The 21,000-nt window shown below is 42.0% G+C and overlaps 1 protein-coding gene across 4 annotated transcripts; it reads right to left on the minus strand.

Annotated features, from left to right (window-relative positions):
* Positions 1 to 585: 585 nt before the first annotated feature.
* On the minus strand, positions 586 to 19,998 carry cherp (calcium homeostasis endoplasmic reticulum protein). 4 transcript variants are annotated; one of them, XM_029148308.3, is made up of 20 exons: positions 19,563 to 19,998; positions 18,544 to 18,717; positions 15,627 to 15,665; positions 14,398 to 14,567; positions 12,106 to 12,243; positions 11,845 to 11,996; positions 11,485 to 11,596; positions 10,976 to 11,065; positions 10,528 to 10,732; positions 8,085 to 8,260; positions 7,685 to 7,939; positions 7,123 to 7,318; positions 6,780 to 7,024; positions 6,103 to 6,236; positions 4,747 to 4,833; positions 4,405 to 4,557; positions 3,476 to 3,589; positions 3,304 to 3,398; positions 2,986 to 3,171; positions 586 to 1,059 (listed from the first exon to the last, which is right to left on the minus strand). In XM_029148308.3, the coding sequence occupies exons 1-20, from the start codon at positions 19,594 to 19,596 to the stop codon at positions 1,022 to 1,024; spliced, it is 2,793 nt and encodes a 930-aa protein (XP_029004141.1). In that variant the 5' UTR covers positions 19,597 to 19,998; the 3' UTR covers positions 586 to 1,021. The 4 variants fall into 4 exon arrangements, with proteins under 4 accessions (XP_029004141.1, XP_029004143.1, XP_029004144.1 ...); XM_029148310.3 differs by having other exon boundaries at positions 8,097 to 8,260; positions 19,563 to 19,996; XM_029148311.3 differs by lacking the exon at positions 15,627 to 15,665.
* Positions 19,999 to 21,000: the final 1,002 nt, after the last annotated feature.

A 21,000-nucleotide genomic window follows, 5' to 3' on the forward strand; every position in this document is an offset into this window, starting at 1 on the left:
TACACTATTGGATTGTGTGTTAAATAAGCACACACCTCCTCTAAATCCTTTCAAAATAAAAGCACCAAGCCAAATAATTAGCTTCAATAGCAATATTTCTGCTTTTGACTTCAAAGATTACCAGTTTAGTAATTCCCCACACATGCACTTGCCTTTGAATTGTTAATTATGACTATTTGCAGACTGACAGTTATGTAATTACCCACACGTCTCCTGTAAATTCTTTCAAAATAAAAGCACTAATGCAATTTATTTGTTTTAAAGGAGAATTTCTGGTTCTGACTCAATAACTACCAATCGTTAATGATTGGTATTGATGAGATTTTAGTAGTAGTATTTTAGTAGAATATCAATTGAGTACCTTGTCTTTGTTTGGATATTTTGTAACTGTCCTTTATTATATTTTTATTGTTTTATTTTTTAAAAATGTCTGTGCAGGGCCCTGCTTTCTCTACAGCAAATATCAACTTAATAATTTTTATATCTATACCACTGTGCCAAATGGCTGGGGCAACACATTCTACTACTGTAGGCAAGAAATACATAAATGTTAGACGTAAACCAAATAAATTCCAAACACCACAGTGAGGAGGAGTATTTATTGTTTATTTCTCAGTAGATCCTTTTTGAAGCCTAAATTATTTTCACTATCCTCTGCCAATAAATGTCATAGCACTGAGTTTTCTGGTTTGAATCAACGTATTCTGTAATAAATTTGAGAACGTAAAACAGCCAATTTAAAGTAATTCATGTACGAGGCTCCCACTCACCTACTACTGACCATATGTTTAGACTTTACTGCACTTTAGGTGCATTATCCTTGTAAAACAAGCTCAATGTAAAATCCTATTTGAGGCTCACTCATACATATGCACATCTAACAACTTGAAACAGAGTAAAAATGCTTCTTCACATATCATACATGGATTGGTACTTTGTGCATGTAAAGGCAGAGGAATTCAGATCCTTGTTGTAAATGCAAATGGACGATGAGGAGGTAGGCTGTCTCCATCTGAAGACATCACTCAGTTGAAGGGGCCTCCTGTGGTTCCCGATTGACTGAATCAAGAAAAGATAGATGGAGTTAAACATGGACATTAGAATCATATCACAGAATAACAAACGCTTCATCTAAAGAATGTAGAAACTATCTCTGACAAAGCTTAGATTTAGAGCTGGTTCGTGAGCAGCCCATACCGTGATTACGCTGCTTGAATGACAGTCAACCGTAAAAAAGCAGCTTTATAACCATGTCCCAGTGGAATCACAGACCAAGATCCAAATAGACAATGAACAGTATGGACCAACGTTCTGCTCATATTTCATTTATTCCATACTGTAGCCTTGCTGTGATGTCTTCAGGTATACAAGCTCATCCAGCTATATTGAATAATATTTAATTTGACCAGGTAAAAAAAACCTAAAAAATTAATCATGATAAAACAAACTTCTGAACTTTATGTCCAACTGACTACCCACAGTAAACCTGGAGCTGATGGAGGTCCCTTCCATTATAAAATGTTTATGGTCTCTGTTGCCACCTGCTACAGCTGTCTTGGCTTGCCTAAATAAATCTGTGTTCTAAAGTATACTTTATGTTTTTTTTCTATGTGCCTTGAGTTTTTTTGTTGTCAGTGAGTGAGAGTGAGAAAAAAAGAGAAAGAGAGAGATAGAGAGATATAGAGATAGATAGATAGAGTTACATGTCTTTGAATCTCAAGTGGGATTAAGCTTGATCCCCATCACTTGTCACAATAATTGTACCTGAGTAAAGTACCCACCCCAGCTCTCCCACATATGGGAGAATTGGTCCAGACTGGGTCCGTTTGTCTGAGTAGAGATATGTCTAACATAGAATTAGACAGTAGAACATGGGCTATGGCACTATATAAATGTCTTTTAGGTGTATGAAACATAGCCTCAGTAAAAAAAAAAATTAGCATTAGCATTAGCTGCTAATGTTAGCCCATGACACATTTACAGCTCTACCACTATGGTACTTTATCCAAACCTAATGATCTATGGCTCAACTGAAAGCTACGATTCTAAGGAATATGTGCCAAAGATATGTGCCAAAGCAGGCTAGCTTGTACAGGTAGCAAATTATGAGTGACGAACGATAAATGCTAAGCTAATCGCTAGCTAAATAAATAATATAAATATTCAATTATTGTCATATAAAGTCCATATTACTGGTGAACCAGTATAGTCACTCTGTGACTTCTTAGCCCTCCCACACGGCTTGTCTGAAGTGATTTATAGGTCCACCATCAGGTCATGTTTGGTATTGCACAAAGGCCATAAAACGATTGGGTGACTCTTACTGGCTTGGAGTTCTGTCAATCTTGGCTTGTTGCTTTCAGGCCAATTGCATAGCTTCTAGTCAGTAAAATGACACCTCATTGACCACAGTCAGTTGTTGCTAGGCAGAGATATGGCCACAGACACCTGCCCTCTGGTGGACATATGTGTCAGATAGGTATAAATAACTAATATTTGGATATATTGCTCACTTTTATTGCTATTTTAGGTGCTATAGTCCACACTGACTAGTGGACTATAGCACCTAGTCGACTGAGAACCTCATCTGACTGTTCACATTGAAATCATTATAATTATATCCTGCTTCACTTCATCAAAACCATCTTTTTGCTGAGTTAATGTTCACTAATTGTGCTATGATTATATAGAGGTTAGAGGTTGCTGAGGCCACTATTTACAGAGATATTCATCCTAAAAAAATTGATTATTCTTCAGACAGAACTGAAGGATTTTAAAATTATTGATAAATATCGCATGAGTAAGACTTACACTAATTTTTACACTCCTTATTACATCTCAGAATTGCCGCCTGCATTATGACACCAAAAGATTTCAAATAGACCTTATGCTTGCAGAGAAATATCCATCTTTAACATGGCTATGCCATCCTTTGGAAGACCCCGAAAAATAGGCCTGGGATGTATAGAGTTAAAATGTATGTACCTTCCTCTCGTGCCTTCATGCGAGCAACAAAGTTGTAGCTCTTGTTCCTGCGATAATTCTCATAGGGGTCATCCAGAGACACCCCCACACCTTTGTACTGGTCCCACTTATCCCGGACATCTCCTCCTTTGATGGGGTCCTGGATGCCCTGCTCCTTTGCCCCCAAACCACCTAAGCCACTCCAGCCTACAGCAGAGATGATACGAAGGAAGGAGAGAAGAAAACTATGGTAATTGGTGTATACAATATGACATCCATTTTACTTTCTGGAGGAACTGTACATAAAAATTATTCAAATGAAATCAGTGTAACACTAACCCATTTTCATGAGCAGCTGGTGGCCCTTATTCTCCTCCCCTAGCCTCATGTCTCCAGACAGTTTGGATGGAGGAACCCCCATCCCTGTTGTGGAGCTGTAGAAAGCAGCATGTGTTGTCATCTATAATACAAAATGTGCAAATACACTAAAAATATGAAGAGGGGAGCTTACGGAGGAGACACGCTCCTTGATTTGTGATCACGCCGTCTCTTAGCAGGAGACCGTGAACGCGATCTGGATCTAGAGCGAGAGCCGCTCCCAGATGACCTTGATCTGCTTCTGGACCTAGGAAAGGACACGTGATGCAGAGCATGCTCCAGATTTGTATCATGAAGTCGTAACTACCAGATTCGAGGATAAAAGGAACAATGACCCCTGTGTTCCACTACATAAACCTAATCAAAAAACCTTCTTTATTCATCATCAGGAATGTGTAATATGTCGCAATTCATTCTGTAGCATAATAATGATTGTTGAAAAAACTCTGGTAATTTGCTCTGGCTCAGTATATTGTGCTTTATGGTATTCCAGAAGCCAGAGGTTTTGGAGTATTGTGCAAGATGCTGAATTAAGCAGACCTGCTAGGAGCTTTGATTTGAGGTTAGGGCACTTCACAACGTAAAATAGGTCTATGTAATAGATGAATAAATAAATGTTAAACACAGTTAAAACACAAACCTATTAGCCCACTTAATGAAGTCACACAAAACCCTGAGCTACGTCATGTTAATAACTATATGAATTGTTTTTAAACAAACTTGAATAATATATTACTGTGATTAGCTGTTCACAAAGTTCTGGACTAACTTAGATGCATGCTAGAGATCACGACTTCCTTAATGACGGCAGCACATCATTATCAGAGTAGTCACTTTGTAGATGGTTCCAATGAACTGTGGTTAATGCACTGAAGATGAGCTCTCTGGTCTATGTTTTTAATGGAATTAAAAAAAATAAAAAATAATTGTAGTGATTTTATAGATAAACATGTTGGTTCTGCTAGGTGCTGAAAGATTGTTTTCTTTGTTTTTATGAAGAGGGCTACTACATTTCGGTTTGCCTATTTAGAATATAATATACAGATATGCGTGTTTCCAGACCTGGACCGTGAGTAGGAGCGGGAGCGGCTCCGTGAGCCGGAACGAGATGAGCGGGACCTAGACCTGGAAGACTTTGAAGAGTGGGAACTAGAGCGAGACGAGGACCTGCCCCTGCTGCGAGAGCGGCTTCTGGAGCGGCTGCCACCACGAGCACTGGGGAAAGCCATGACAGGAGAAATGGAAAAGTTAGGGAGGGAAGGCGGAGAGTCAGACGTCTGAGCTGTGCTCTCCACTTGGGATGAAGGCACCTTCTGGAATAACTAGGAACTTGTGTAACTTCTGAGAATAAAAAAAGCTCACATGCATGTGAAGAGGTCGAGTTAAAAGGCAGCACACACTCACCTGTTGCGTTTCTCCTGGCCCTTTTTCCTCCTGGCTCTCATCTTGGCTCTGAAGAACTCATACAGACCATTCTGTTCCCAGCCTTCACTGATAGGAACCAACCAGAGCAGGTGATCAACTCTATGACCTGCACCATCCATCAGCACTACCCACATGCAGACTATGCTGAGTATAGCTGATGAAAAGTGCAACTAGAAGTTGCCTGACAGGAACCAGAACAGGGTTACTTTCATTCAAGGTAATTAAATGTAGTAAACACTGAAACAAAAGTATAAAAACCTAATGAGGGAAAGATGATATCAAATAAACATTACCGTATTTTCTTGACCATAAGCCGCTACTTTTTTCATAGGTTTTGAACCATGAGGCTTATTAAAAGGTGCGGCTATTCTGTGGATTTTTCTTCCACCGCTAGGGGTGCTCTAACCGGAATTAGAATAAAAAAGAAGATAGACGAAAACTTAATGCAAAGAAGAATACGCTACCTTTGCTTTAGCAGATAGAACACGAGCGGCAAATTACCAACTCTTAATTATTTTCAAATCCTCGCCCCTTCATCATGGAACCCACACAAAGAAGTTCGTATGATGCAAGTTTTAAGTTGAAGGCCATCGATCTTGCTATCCAGGAAGGAAACCGCGCTGCTGCACGCAAACTTGAATGAATGAATCTATGGTGAGCAACCTTTTCTGATGTCAGTCAGTGAATCTTAACAGCGTGGAGTGCTGTGAAAGAATCCACCATAACCACCGGGTTCCGAAAGGCTGGAGTGCTACGCGAAGAGAGCGGCGCACCTTCAGAGCCAACTTTACCGGAGGATTACAGTGACATGGAGAGCGAGACTGATTTAGACGAAGAAGTGACGAAGCGCTTCTTAGGCTGTTAAACTCAGACACCGAAGAAGACGGCTGTATGGGTTTCAGCGGTAAATAAATACCGGTTATTTCCTCTTGGTTCTGTTCCATCTTAGTTGCTGACGTGTTAAATGGCACTGTTAGGAAAGATTCTATTCAGGTACATACAGGTACATTTACAGTTCAAAATCGTTCTGTACATGCAGTACATATCATTTTTTCAACATAGATATCTGCGGCTTATAACCGGTGCGGCTTGTTTATGGTTTTTTTAAATTATTTTTTTTAAATAGAGTGGTTGCGGCTTATATACAGGTGCGCTCTATAGTCAAGAAAATACGGTAAATACCATATTCATAATGACTAGTGTGTTTTTTATTGCATGACTTGACTCTATCCTTTCACCTGAACACAGAACGTAAACAGCCTTGATAATAACGTCTAATGCATTGACACCATCAGTTCATTTCTGCCCCAACGATCTTGCTGTCAGTGTGTGTACCTGTTTCTGGGCCGATCGTGGGATGGGGGACTGTAGAAAGCTTCCACGGCAGCTAACAACCGATCGCTAGGTGGCATGGGAGGCGGCAGTCGGATGTCTTTAGGGTCCAGAGGTTTGTAATCACAGTCCTCCAGCTGATCACCAGACAAGGGGCATTTTTAAGACATGTGGAACGCTCTAAAGGCAAATCTGTCCATCTGAATATGCGAACGTACAGAGCAGGCTAGCCCACCTGGCTCATTGGGAGCTTTTGTCCTGTTTGCTTTCCTAGCTGATTTGATCATTACTGACTGCGTTGAGTTTAGGGATGCACCAGTGTGACTTCTTCAGTCCTCATGGAAAGCATCTTCTTCAACTTAAATACTGTTTCCACAATTTTGTGAAAGACAGTGTACCAAATAGGTACTTAATTAATTAACAATTTAGATAATTAATAAATAGCAGTTATTTATCAGCAACAGTGAACAGTGTTTGTTCCAGATTTCTTCGATAAATAAATCTACGTATGTGTTCAGCTTGGCCAAGTTACAATACGCATTTAAAGACAAAATTTAAATGGCTTAAAATAGAATTTACCAGGAAATAAATGTGCAATAGTTGGCACAGCTGTACATGCTGCACACATTTTAATGAAGGACTAACAAATAAAGCCCTTAAACCAGAGGCAGGTGACTTACTTTGACCAGAGGAGCCATTAAACCAGCTGGCAGGTCAAAATAGGGGACATTGGGGACCAGACTGGGATCATCCTGGACTGGATGCTGACGATGACGCATATGGGGCGAATGGCCATTGAAGCCATGTGGTGGTGGGCCAAAATCTGGATGCTGGCTTCCACCCCAGGGAGGATGATCTGCCCCCAAGCCTGGAGGAGGGAGCCTCTGACTCGGGTGGTGGTGGGGAGGAGGGGGACCTGGCATATCTGACAATAATTGCAAAGGAAATGTATTCATTAAATGCATTTGCTTTCACACATCTAATCTTATTTAGTTAGACATGCAGACCTGTAACTGCACTCACCTCCAGGATATTCTCCTTGAGCATAATCAAAGCTGTGTGGGGTGTACGATGGCCTGTCATAGTGGGGCCTGGGAGGAAATTCATCCTGCATGAAGCGTGGTGGGAATCGTCCAAAGCCATGTGGTGGCGGAGGTGGCTGGTTGAAAGGAGGTGGTTGCTGGTGGGGAGGAAAAGGCCCTCTGAAATGTGGGGGTCTCTGCAAATACCAGTATTGGTATTAGTATATAACAGACGTATACAAAAGGATACAAATATATATCATTCGTGCCTAACACAGAGATCACAAATGTAGTGTGGGCAGATTGTGTGGCATATGATGATATTTATTACATCATGGGACTGGAGTATGGAGAATACAAATATGTACACTTCGTTGTGGAGAATGATGCTGTTACTGCAGAACTTAAGGCGAGAAAGTGAGAACACACATAACCAAATGTATGCCCTAACACATTTGATATAATAGATATACTAACCCTACTAAAAAAAAGATATACTACCCTGATAAACTAGATGAAAATAAATAATTAAATATCATACAAATGGTAAAAGAAAGCTATGCCTGCATTCGAGGAGGAAATGGAGGGTCTCTCTGGCCCCAGGGTGGCTGTTCAGGCTGGTTTCCCCATGGTGGTTGCTGGTCATAGGAGTTCCAAGAAGAAGGGCCTGGGTCAGAACCACCTGGCCCGGTCCAGGGTCCTCCTTCTCTGGGTGGACCTGCACTCCAGTTCCCTGGATCCCTCTGGTCATTCCAGATTCCTTCATGGCTGTTCCAGGGAGGGCACGGAGGTGGGGGGTGATTTGGGTCAAAGGGAGGCTACAGAGAAGGAAATGTAAAATTATGGAAAGAATCCGGAACTCCAATTATTTCCCACTAAATGTGGATCCTAGAATTTGATAATACTGACTAACTTACATAAATAATTACTTACATACATAAATAAAACAACGCACGCACTCACACAGATATTTACCGGCTGGTTAGGGTTCCAGGGACCCATGTGCTGGGGGTCATACCAGGCAGGCTTGTTAGAGGAAATATCTGAGGGTCCGCTGGGGTTGCTGGGGTCCTGTGGTCTGGAAGATGCTCCCTCAAATTCTCCAGGTGGAGGAGCCGACATGGGTGTTTTGACATCGCCTTGCAAACACAACACACAAAACGCAAACATATTTAAAAAGAACCTGTCCCAAATATAAAATTCAACCTCTAAATGACCAAAACTGCCATCTACAAATTAAATGCTGCACAGAAATATGAGGAGCATTATACTGATCCATCTATCTATCCATCCATTTTCATCCGCTTATCCAGGGCCGGGTCGCGGGGGCAGACGTAGTCTCTCCAGCGAGTCCTGGGTCTTCCTCGGGGCCTCCTACCGGAATGCCCGGAACACCTCCCCAAGGAGGCGTCCAGGAGGCATCCGAACCAGATGTCCGAGCCACCTCAACTGGCTCCTCTCGATGTGGAGGAGCAGCGACTCTACTCCGAGCTCCTCCCGGGTGACAGAGCTCCTCACCTTATCTCTAAGGGAGCGCCCAGCCACCCTGCGGAGGAAGCTCATTTCAGCCGCTTGTATCCGTGACCTTGCCGTTTCGGTCATGACCCAAAGCTCATGACCATAGGTGAGGGTAGGAACATAGATTGACCGGTAAATTGAGAGCTTTGCCTTTTGGCTCAGCTCCCTCTTCACCACGATGGACCGATACACCGACCGCATTACTGCAGCCACCGCACCGATCCGTCTGTCAAACTCACGCTCCTTCCTTCCCTCACTTGTGAACAAGACCCCAAGATACTTAATCTCCTCCACTTGGGGCAGGAACTCCTCTCCAACCTGGGGAGAGCAAACCACCTTTTTCCGGTCGAGAACCATGGCCTCAGATTTGGAGGAACTGATTCTCATTCCAGCCGCTTCACACTCAGCTGCAAACCACACCAGCGCACGCCTCTCCAGTACCCTGGCTTAGACTTTCCCAGGGAGGCTGAGAAGTGTGATCCCCCTATAGTTGGAACACACTCTCCTGTCCCCCTTTTTGTGAAGAGGGACAACCACCCCGGTTGTCCAGTCCAGAGGAACTGTCCCCCTCGTCCACGCGATGTTGCAGAGGCGTGTCACCCAAGACAGCCCCACAACATCCAGAGACTTGAGGTACTCAGGATGGATCTCATCCACCCCCACTGCTCTGCCACCGAGGAGCTTACTAACTACCTCGGTGACTCAGCCTGGGTGATGGGCGAGTCCGCCTCTAAGTCCCCTGCCTCTGCTTCCTCAGCAGAAGGCATGTCGAAGGGGTTGAGGAGATCCTCAAAGTACTCCTTCCACCGTCCAATAACATCCCCAGTTGAGGTCAACAGCTCCCCAAGACAGAGTTGGTAAAGAACTGCTTCCCCCTCCTGAGGCGCCGAACAGTTTGCCAGAATCTCTTTGAGGCCGAGCGATAGTCCTCCTCCATGGCCTCCCCGAACTCCTCCTAAGCCTGAGTTTTTGCCTCCGCAACGGCACGGGCTGCAGCACGCTTGGCCTGCCGGTACACATCAGCTGCCTCAGGAGTCCCACAGGTCAACCATACCTGGTAGGACTCTTTCTTCAGCTTGATGGCGTCCCTTACCTCCGGCGTCCACCACCGGGTTCGGGGATTACCACCACGACAGGCACCGGAGACCCTGCGTCCACAGCTCCGAACGGCCGCGTTGACGATGGAGACGGAGAACATGGTCCACTCGGACTCTATGTCTCCAACCTCCCTCGGAATCTGGTCGAAGCTCTCCCGGAGGTGTGAGTTAAAGGTCCGTCTGACAGAGGGTTCAGCCAGGCGTTCCCAACAGACCCTCACAATATGTTTGGGCCTGCCAAGTCATTCCAGCGTCCTTCCCTGCCAGCGGATCCTTCTCACCACCAGGTGATGATCAGTTGACAGCTCAGCCCCTCTCTTCACCCAAGTGTCCAAAACATATGGCCGAAGGTCAGGTGAAAAGACTACAAACTCTATCATCGACCTCCGGCCTAGGGTGTCCTGGTGCCATGTGCACCGATGGACACCCTTATGTTTGAACATGGTGTTTGTTATGGCCAAACTGTGCCTAGCACAGAAGTCCAATAACATAACACCATTCGGGTTCAGATGAGGGAGGCCGTTCCTCTCAATCACGCCTCTCCAGGTATCACTGTCGTTACCTACGTGGGCATTGAAATCTCCTAGAAGAACGATGGGGTCCCCAGTTGGAGCGCTTTCCATCACTCCCTCCAGGGACCCCAAGAAGTACTCCACACTACCATTTGGTAGCACAAATGACGGTGAGTGACCTATCCCTCACCCGAAGGCGCAGGGAAGCGACCCTCTCGTCCACCAGGGAAAATGATTATACTGAGGTTAAGTAAATTACGCTTTTTAAAGTCTGCTCACCAGCTTGTGTGCTCAGCGATGGGGTCTTCTCCTGCTCGGTGTGGGCAGTTAGCTGAGGCACGGCTGCAGATGAGGGTTGCTGCTGCTGCTGCTGCTTCAGGCTGGCAACAAACTCTTCATGCTGCGTCTTCAAGCCTTGGATCTGCTGCTGGAAGGCCAGTTGTATTGGCTGCACTACAGCAGCATACTCCGTTATCAGTGATGCCTGAGACAAACAAGGATCAAAGTGAGTCACAGCACTATCGTTACTACAGGTACTCGGTCCTTCTGCATAACTGCACCGAAAAAAGATTAAAAAAAGATATACGGGAGCATTATGTGCACTAGTTATAGCAGTGAAAAAAATTATTACAGTCAGTATTAACTAGGTGGTATGATGGTGCAAGCGAACACTTTATCTGGTGCCAGAAAATAAAGCAGCTGGTCAGAGCTATGGCTTTATGTTCACCTGGTACTGGCCAAGGCCCAGCGCTGGATTCTGGAGTTGCTGAATTGTCTCCTCATCAAAGTAACCGTTCTTCTCCCAAAGCTGCAGCAACTGAGCGGGGTGGGAACAATATAAAACACACAGATCCATGGAGAAATAGCTATATGTTGTATCTATACAGTTGGGGTGTAGCACTCTTGGCAGTGTGCACCAACAGTTGGAGTGTAGCAGTGTTGGTAGTGGTGTCACACCGGCAGATCTACAGTAGGATCTGTCATCTGATCAGGTCACACTGGACTGTTCAGCATGTATATGAATCATTTATTGCAATGTTCAATAACACATGACAAGATGATGACCTGCAGTTTTTTTCTGACTGGCCTAAAGCTTTATTTAATTTAGGATGTTTAAGACTCCAAAAGACTTATCCGATATTTGCCATAGATTTTACGATACCTTTTAAATTTTTTAAGCCCATAATTGTTACTCAACATTTTCATGTGACGAATGAATAAAATCATGAGATATACCCTTGTTATCTTCTGCTGCTTCTCTTCTTCTACAGCCAGGAAGCTAGTGGCGTAAATAGGAACCACAACCTTCTGCAGTGCTGCTAACAAATCCTTCTGCTGTTTCCGTTGGCTGAAAGGACACATTAAAACATTTAACTCTTTAAATCATCCCACATCATTTTAATCACTAATCACTATTCTTCAGGGATAAGATGCGAATGATTATTCAAGAAACTGCAGCAGTCCAACGCACATATATTTGAAAGAATGGCCATTAATCAAAAACCTCAAACAAATGTGATGCCTTTACTAGACCAAATACAACTTCATTAAGAACAGAATAATTCACGTTTTTTTAATAAAAATAGGTTTGTTTACCAGTGATGGAGAACATCATTGGTTAAATAGATGAGATGCAGACGGAGCTCAAAATGTGCTCCCTCAGCAGTTATGCGGTTGCGAAGATGTGATGTCATCAGGTCACAGTGCTGCTGAGTCTTTGCATTATTGAACATCCAGTTTTTCCCAGCCTGAGAGGAACACAAGCACATGAATCATATACAAAACTTGTTTTTGGATCATTCCGGAATGACATAACGGGGCATAAAGACTACCCAGACGCCATTAGGCCAGACTTACAGAGATAGCATCTTTGGTGCAGGTGTCTATGATGGGCTGCAGCAGGTTGTCAAACTCAGTAATGTCCAACTGAGTTTCCAGAAGCAGTTTCTGGGTCTGCTGTTCCATCGCTAGAGCTATGGCTGCACTCACTTGTTCCTACAGTAAAGCAGTCAGAGAAATGAGCCCCATTCTTATAATGTTGTTGTTTAAATGGATCAACTTCACATCACAGAGAGACCAGAATATAAAAAGGACCACGAAAAAGATGACAAATAATAATTAGCAATAATAATGATAATGAAATCTCAAATATAAATACATACACACATTTAAATATGAGGATTTCTGAGGGGAGCAGGACTACAATAAATTTCATAATGTTACAACAACAGCACAGGGTTAAATGCAGCAGAAAACCCAACCCAACTTAACCCAATCACCAGGGTACGGCTTGGGAGTGGGTGACCGGGACATTTCACTGTCTGAGCATAGAGAGACCTCAGCATCACTAAAGTCTCACTCTAGAAGTAGCGGTTGGCTGACTATTCTAATTGATCTTGGGTGCTAACTGTAATTTCTCTTCTTTTTACATGACGTTTACACCTTCCCCCATCCCTGCATTCTGTTCAGTTACAGCACTGTTTAGATTTGAGTCCTCATCACACATTTCCACCTCATTTTCACTCTGCCTTTCCACAGATGACGTATTAGCAACTTCACTTTTGTTGAAGTCTTGCTAACATCAGTGTGTGAATGTGAGTGTGAATGGGTAAATGAGAAGTAATGTAAAGCGCTTTGGATCCCGGAAGGGTGGTTAAAACGCTATATACCATTTACCATTTCACTTCAGCCTGTTCAGATTGTTACAGTCTCAACCACCGTCCTCCCCTCCGTCTGCACCTTTTCCACCTGTCCTCCCCCCCGTCTGCACCTTCTCCACCTGTCCTCCCCTCCGCCTGCACCTTCTCCATCTGTCCTCCCCTCCGCCTGCACCTTCTGCACCTGTCCCCCCCTCCGCCTGCACCTTCTCCACTGTCCTCCTGTCTGTCAGCCTCTCCACCATGTGTATCCTCTCTGCCATAATCAGCTGTATAGTTGGTGGGAATTCCCCCCAGCTTTGTTTGGGCAGGCTCTGATGAAATTTCCTTCTTTGCCACAACCAAAACATTTCATAGTCTCTGATGTGATAAACAATACATAAGCATAATTATTAACTCTAAACCTAAAACCCAGATTCAGTTCATCCTCCCTGTTATTAAGGACCATGTACACATGACGCCTGTGAGAAATCACATGACGCAGTTCAGGTTATTGCAGCCGGATGGCAACTTTGATAGCGGAGACTCTCCATCGTTTCTAGATAGATTTTTTTTCAGGTCATCGCTAATGAAAGGTGGGATGTTTTTCTTTTACAGTTATTTTTTAGCAGGTTGCGTAAGAGGAGACACGGTATTGAAGTTTATCAGGCTCAAAATTCAAATGGCAAGGCATTAGTCAATTTAAAACTGAAAGTGGCAATTCAATACCCAGTTTTATTAACTTAATGTTTAAATTAAAACCAAAAATCAATTGCATTTCGTATTGTCATGGTTTATTGTAGTCGTTATTCAAAAGGCAATGCATTTTGCAATTGAGAATTCAATATGCTATATGGTCATTTAATTTGAAAATACATTTTTCAAATGGCAATTCAATATGCTTTTTGAAAATGCATTCTAAAAATGGTAATACATTATTAAAAAGTGTTGATTTAATACTCAGTTTCATTAATTTAAAAGACTTAATCAATTGCATTTAATTTTCTCGTGGTTTAGGGGTGTCTTTATTCAAATGCAATATTTTCAAAATCAGCAACAATATTGCACATTGAGTTGCCAATTGACAAATGCATTTCCATTTGAATTTTGAGCCTGATGAATGGAATGGAAATGGAATCGCCGTTAATGACAATGCTATGTTCGATCACTTTGTGAACCTTATCCACAATGTCCAGAAAAATAATCACCGCGTTCATCCTCACAGCCAATTTAAGGCTGAGGGGACCTACCACGTGCTTCCTCATTAGCTCAGTGAATATGTATGCACATGTATGTAAACATGTGTACACACCTAACCAAAAAGCACGCATTCACCAAAAACACCAAATGAACTTAGCAAAAAGTTGTAATCAAAGAAACTTCAAAAATGGTTAATTGCTCTGTTGACACTCACAAGATCTCTCTCTACAAGACTGTGATACTGTGCATTCACAACTATTTCCTCTGACGAACCTGGGATTGAAGTACATTTTATTTTCATTTTTTATGTTACCTGTCTTAGGGTGTGCAGATGCTGTTCCTGCTGCTGCAGATTCCACTGGCTCTGTTGAATCACCTCATCTATAGAGGGTGCAGAATGTGCAGGAATGACTGGTGGAGCGATCATAGTAATTGGAGGAGGGGGGATATCAACCACATCACTGGCACCTGGGTTGTACAAATCTACAAAAACAACACCAGGGAACACAAAAACATGAAGAAGTCTCCGGAAATGTGAGAATCGATGGAGTGTGGTGCAGATGGCTAAGAGACATCACAGAAGAGGTAGCTTGTTAAATTAATATAGCACAAATAGATATAACATGAGCATAGAACAAAAAGCTGAGCTTTAAAAAGAGCCAATAAAGTTCTGTTTATTACAGCAACTTCCATAGAGCGAATAAACTTTAGAGTAAAGAAAAATATGCAAAAGGCACGAAGATAACTTTTTATTATTTTATTCCTTCCCCTAAACCTTAAAGTAGCTAATCCTAAATAGAGACGCTCTGGTCGTATCAGCTAATCGGTATATAAAGCTGCCACACATTAATACCCACAAACCACACAGACACAAAATACTGTCTTCATCCTTCACAAGTAGATGTGTTGACAAAACTTGAATTAAAATAAAATTAAATAGCTCAACACAACAGAAACTCAATTCAGTCAACACTGAACGTTAACACATTTCACACAACACATTCATTTGACAGCCTCACCAAACACTCACTGTTTTAATTACACCCTTAAACTTTTCCTCACACGCAACTTGATAATTCACAAGTTCTTCCCTAAAGAAGACTGATTATCTTCCTAATGATGCTGAAGTCTTACAGCATACAACACGCAACACCTTCGAACCTGAGGGGGTTAGCTCCACGGGACAATTCAGAAATCAGTAGCCTAAAGCAGACATCCAAAAGATAAATGCCTAGACAGTTTAATAAAACGACCTTGGTGGCATCATCATTATTAGAGCAAAATTATGAAGAACCACAGGTTTGTTTTTAAGACTATGTACATCTCTAGTACTCTATTAAATGTCTATATATCCATTAGACCTTATCCTCCCTGCAACTGGCACAATACATAGAAAAACTCTAACATGTCAACAAGAATAATGATAAACAAACCAAGCAAAGGTGATGTGTCAAGCAAAGATGTGTAAAAACAAAATGCTATGCTATTCTGGGATTTTGGATTTGAACTGAAGAGCTGACAAGTCGGTTTTTAAATAAATACCTTCAGATTTATACTCCTCTCCTTCGTGGGTAGAGGGATCTAAGTGGAGAGAAGCAAACTTTAATGCATTTCATTAACAGTAGAGCTGCATGCAACCTTGATCATGTGATCTGCAACCTGGACCTGACTGACTACAACTACAGAGTCAACAGTTAAATCAAGCCCTGGTGAGTGAAAAATGTGTCTATGTATCTAACTATAAACATTACATCTAACCATAACCTTCAACAAATACATGCAGTGCGGACACTTTTAATACGAAGCATTTCATTCATTTGTGTTGTACATAACTGGCAAGCAAAAAACTGCTAGGTGTTTAGCTAATTGCTAAAAAGGCCTAGCAAGCCTTAGCGCCATTTCACCAACAGTAGTCACTCTTACACCAACTGCTAAAGTGGTGCCAGATGTGGAGGCAAGGCAGTTTAGTAGAGTCATGAGTCAGCACATCGTCCACATGCTTTTCATGTGGACCATGCACTTCAGCATTTCACCCTAATCAAACTGGACTATTTTTTCTTTATGGTTCATGAGCAGCTGAGACAGTGCCCCCAATTATTTGGGTGACACTTGCCCAATGGTAGGAGCAGCTAGCAGACACACCAGTGTTAGGTCGAAGCATCAGACGGAGAATGTCCACCGACCAGGGTTGTGTGGTTCAGTTCCCTCAACCTATGCAGTAAATGTTGGAAAGTAGAACAGCATTTTCTCTTTGGCAGAGAGTGATGTTTTAGGAATTATCCCTGCCACCTCTAAGAGTCTGACCCTGCTAGAGAGGGGCAGCTCTCCAGCAGAGTCAAAAAGCAGACGCGGTCCTTGCCACATAGAGGGACTAGCTTGCGGCACAACGGAACCCAGACAGTTTGTCATGACACATGACGCAACATGAAGCTCCGTGATGGGCTCTTGTTCTGGCAGAGGCAATTATCAGGGGCCAACCGCCTGCAACACCTAGTTCTCAGTCTCCTTTAACCAGAGGTTAAATATAACGACTTTTGGTTGATTTATTCCATTTCCTAATAGCCAGACTGGTTGTCCAGAGATTGGAAGTATCTGGGGATCTTGGTCACGAGTGAGGGAAGAAAGGAGTGTGAGATTGATGGACGGATCGGTGCGGCGGCTGCAGTAATGTGGTCGGTGAAAGGGGAATTTCTCGATTTACCAGTCAATCTACGTTCCTAACCTCACCTATGGCCACCAGCTTTGGGTCAAGACCGAAATGACAAGCGGCCAAAATTAGTTTCCTCCGCAGGGTGGCTGGGTGCACCCTTAGAAATGGGGTGAGGAGTTCTGTCACTCGGAAGCAGCTCGGAGCAGACGTCATGTCCAGGCATGTGCCACCATTAGGAGGCCTCAGGGAAGACCCAGGACACAGGGGAGGGACTATGTCCCCCAGCTGGCCTGGGAACACCTTGGGGTCCCACCGGAAGAGCTGGAGGAATTGTTTGGGGAGAGGGAAGTCTGGAGCTTTCTGCTGAGAGTGCTGCCCTGGATAAGCGGTCGAAAATGGATGGATGGTTGATTTATGAAAATTTCCATATATTCTTAGAGTGTTAATCTAATATGTGTTGCCAATATGCAGCCCTAGTATGGCCATGGACGTGCTTTGAGTAATGGAGCTGTAATCACCTCCACATGTACAACAACCTGCTCACCAGAGATTCTGGCAAACATGACACAGGAATTGTCCTTGTGTCCAAGTAGCTTAGATTTATTTAACTGAAACTGAGATACTGGAAAATATTTGGGAATTAGTTCAAGTTATTCTTGAATTTCGCAGTAAGTACTTAATAGCATAATGCAGAGGCATAACAAAGAAGGTAAAAGGAGTTCAATCCATGACTCCAGTCTCCTCTCACGTGAAACAGATTTGAATGTTGGACTTTTTAATTACATCATGGCACAGTAATTGTTAGTACGGTGTACTAACAATAACAATAGAGCATTCAGGGCCCTTCAACAACGTCCATTCAAATGAATTGCAATGAACAATGCATGTCATGATCAATAAAACAACCTTACTCTTGAAACTTTGCTATTGAAGTGGCCACAAATTTGAATCTCCACCTAGTCAAAACTTTCTGCTTATCCCGTCATGGGTCGCTACAGCGAATTATTCGGATGATAGATTTGGCAATTTTTTTATGCAACCTGGGCAACAGGATAGAATTATAATTATAAATTAAGTATAATTATAATCAAGTATAAATTATCTATTACATCCATCAATTAACTTACACTTTCAGGCAATAAATTATATAATAATTTCACATTTGATTATTTTTACCCCTTTTTTATTGGCCAAGGAGATCTTCCTAGCAGTCCTGCTCAAGTTCAACACAGGAAATCACAGGTGAGAGAGGTTGTACTGCTGCCCTGCAGCTGACTTTTACAGGTATGCCCACAGTGTACGAGGTAAATGTGAGTTGATACAGTATATGCTTGACAATGATGCTTTTAAAAGGCTTTGAATGCCCAACAAATAGGGAAAAAAACAGAATACACATTATTAATATGCTGTGGGAGAGTTAATTCAATATTGCATTACTTACTCTGAACTACGAAATAAAAGAACCTGTTATTTTTTTGATAAAATTCCCACTAGTTAGATATTTACAACTCATTTCAATTGGTTTGTTTATTAGACTCAGGGGATTTGTTTATTCTTGGAGATTTCCTGATTCAGTAGTTCAGAGTAACAGAAAGTAATACAGCCCAGATATAATATTTGCAGTTAGCTGTGTATCTGCTCTTTTACACTAACTTGAATGGCTACAGCTAAACTGAACTGCTTCTGTTGTGTGCCATGTAGTTGTGAAGAGTTTTCAGTGATCTTACAAGATTAACAAATTTGTCCCACAACATATACATATATGCACAAATTATAGTTTGATAGTGGACTGTCCCTTTGTCTACATACGTTGCTGTTGCTCCATAGCAAGTTTGCACTTGTAGTAGTTGAAGTATTCTCCACCAAAAAGGAATGAGAACTTAGGGTTGTCCTTCTGTTTCTCCATGGTCATCTTTTCGAACTCTGGCCCGTTCCGAGCAACAAACTGGGCCAACTTGTCAATCACATTCCTTAGCTCTTGATCTGCACGAGAAAACTACACAGTTAGTGTACAGATTAAAAAAATATATAAAAAGAAGAAAAACTTAGAAAAAAGGCTGGCATTTATGGTAGAGTCACAAGTCAGATATTTCTATGACTTGTTATTGTCTAACTATCTAAATGATTTCAGAAAACATAAAACACATTTTAAAACACATTTATATGAAAACATACAGAATAAAATATACAAAATAAATTACGAATATATAAAATAATATAAGTAATAAAAACTATATAAATCAATGATACTGTTTTTTATTCAAAAGAAAGGAAAACGTCACATTAGGCTAAAATTGTATTTAAAACCATAACAGATCATTGGACCCTATAAAGATGAAGGGAACATAAAAAGATCGGTAACTGTGGGTACATTTTATAAACCGAGCAGGCTGAAGCCGCTACCCTAGAAAGCCCGTAATGCGGACAGTAGACATCATGAGACAACGCCAAAGGGAACGATATTTTCCTACATTATTGTGCATATCTGACATTATAGCTTGATAATCGATACAAATTTAAAATCAAATAAAAACTGACTTCAATTGCGAGTCATGCACATTAAAGCTATGCTAGTTAGCCAAGTTAGCATTGGTGCGTTCATACTTATGCGATTGTCCAAATTGTTTAATATCTCGACAGAAGCTATACAGATAACTGTAACATTACGGCTTGTACTTAATTCACTGCCCGTGTTACTAAGGTAAGGCGAATGCTTAATGTGTAATGGTAGTGTCAGTGGTTTTACATAGCAGATTGCTACCGGTAGCTAGCATAGAAGCTAATTAAAATATCGTGAAAACCACACTTCGCTGGAATGCACCACTTACCTTCAGGAGGGTTCGGGAGATCCATGCTAGACATCAATTACAGAAAACCCACTGAATCCCAATAGTGAACTACTCCTCAGGTCGTTTTGCGTTTTGTTTTTGAGACTTTTAATAGAAATGCATTACCTACGTAACGCAAACCGGAAGCATTAACGCACAACAGGAAGCTGTGAAAAAATGTTTTTCTTTAGTAACATATTTTTACATTTTACAAACATATGAGATGACAAATAGGTAGAAAACAGGTAGAAAAAAATAAAATAAAAAAAACATAAAAAATGAGAGCACAGACAAAAAAATAAACAAATGGAGCACTAAAAAAGCAGAAACCTAAAAATACATGACTATATTTTCCTGGCCTTTTTGCTGCGTTAAATCATGATTTTTAGGGATTTAAAGTAATTGGAAAAGTAAATGGGAAACGTGGAAAGGGAGGGGGTACAGGTCCGTGCATGGAGTGCAATTCATTATTTATGTGTAAAATGAAAATTGAATAACGTCTTTTTATGCTGTGTTTCGTTTCCGTAAATCGGTAAAACACATTTGTGATATACTGATTTACTCATTCTCCTTTTCTCCACTTTCAAAACGAAATAAGAAAAAGGGAAACCGGGGGCGGGGCCAGTCGCCGGACTTTCAAATTAAAACGCCCAAGAGCATTTGAAGCGCAACATCGGCAAATATTTGTAACTCTTGAAGGATTGCGGTCGTGTTTTGACACATAAGGAGACCCACATTGATAACATTAACCAACGTAACAATTGTTTATTTAGCCCGTCTCAGTGCTGACAACTGTCGATTACGTTACGACTCATGGCGTTTGCTAAAGGAATGACAGGTCAGTCATCTCGCCACCGTCGGGTCACTTACACAATCACCTGCCAACAAAGTTTTCGGGGCATCCTGCTTCATTAGACTGCAGCGATATCACGACCTTGTCGACACCTGATGTGGAAGAATTTAGCGCATCTGCGGTGTTCCGGTGATTTTCCGTTTATGATGAGACTGAAATCGCGTCCTCCTGCTTGGCCGGTTGATGCTCTTGTGCCCAGGAAGACGCTCTAATGTTGTGCCGATTTTTGCAAGTATTTTAAACAGTGATTTATTACAGTTTATTGTGGCTGTTTAGACATGCTCCATCATTGGACTTCCTGTCTCAGAGCCTGCTTTACCTGCGGGAGAATAACAGCCACTCAACCTGCCTCACAATAACTGAACTCATTGTGAGCCATGACTGCCGTAATGTGCATCGCATCATCTTTGTGAGGAAGATTCTGTGACAAATTGTGTGTGATCAGATGATCCGTCACGCAACATCCAGGTGTTACTGTATGTACAGAGCAGATGAGTGCCTGCACAGGATCTTTTTATTTTCCACCACCTACCTTCAGTATTGGTTTAGTAGTCATCATACCTTGCATTGAACATCTTACGTGCA

The sequence above is a fragment of the Betta splendens genome, chromosome 4, assembly GCF_900634795.4.
Source record: "Betta splendens chromosome 4, fBetSpl5.4, whole genome shotgun sequence".
In the NCBI taxonomy this organism is placed as follows: domain Eukaryota; kingdom Metazoa; phylum Chordata; class Actinopteri; order Anabantiformes; family Osphronemidae; genus Betta; species Betta splendens.

Coding starts and splice junctions, on each gene's coding strand:
- cherp (XM_029148308.3), bottom strand. CDS start 19,596: ATGTCTAGCATGGATCTCCCGAACCCTCCTGAAG. Junction 11,066..11,484: donor AGCAGCAGAAGATAACAAGG/GTATATCTCATG, acceptor CACCCCGCTCAG/TTGCTGCAGCTTTGGGAGAA. Junction 7,319..7,684: donor CATTTCCTCCTCGAATGCAG/GCATAGCTTTCT, acceptor TGGTATTTGCAG/AGACCCCCACATTTCAGAGG.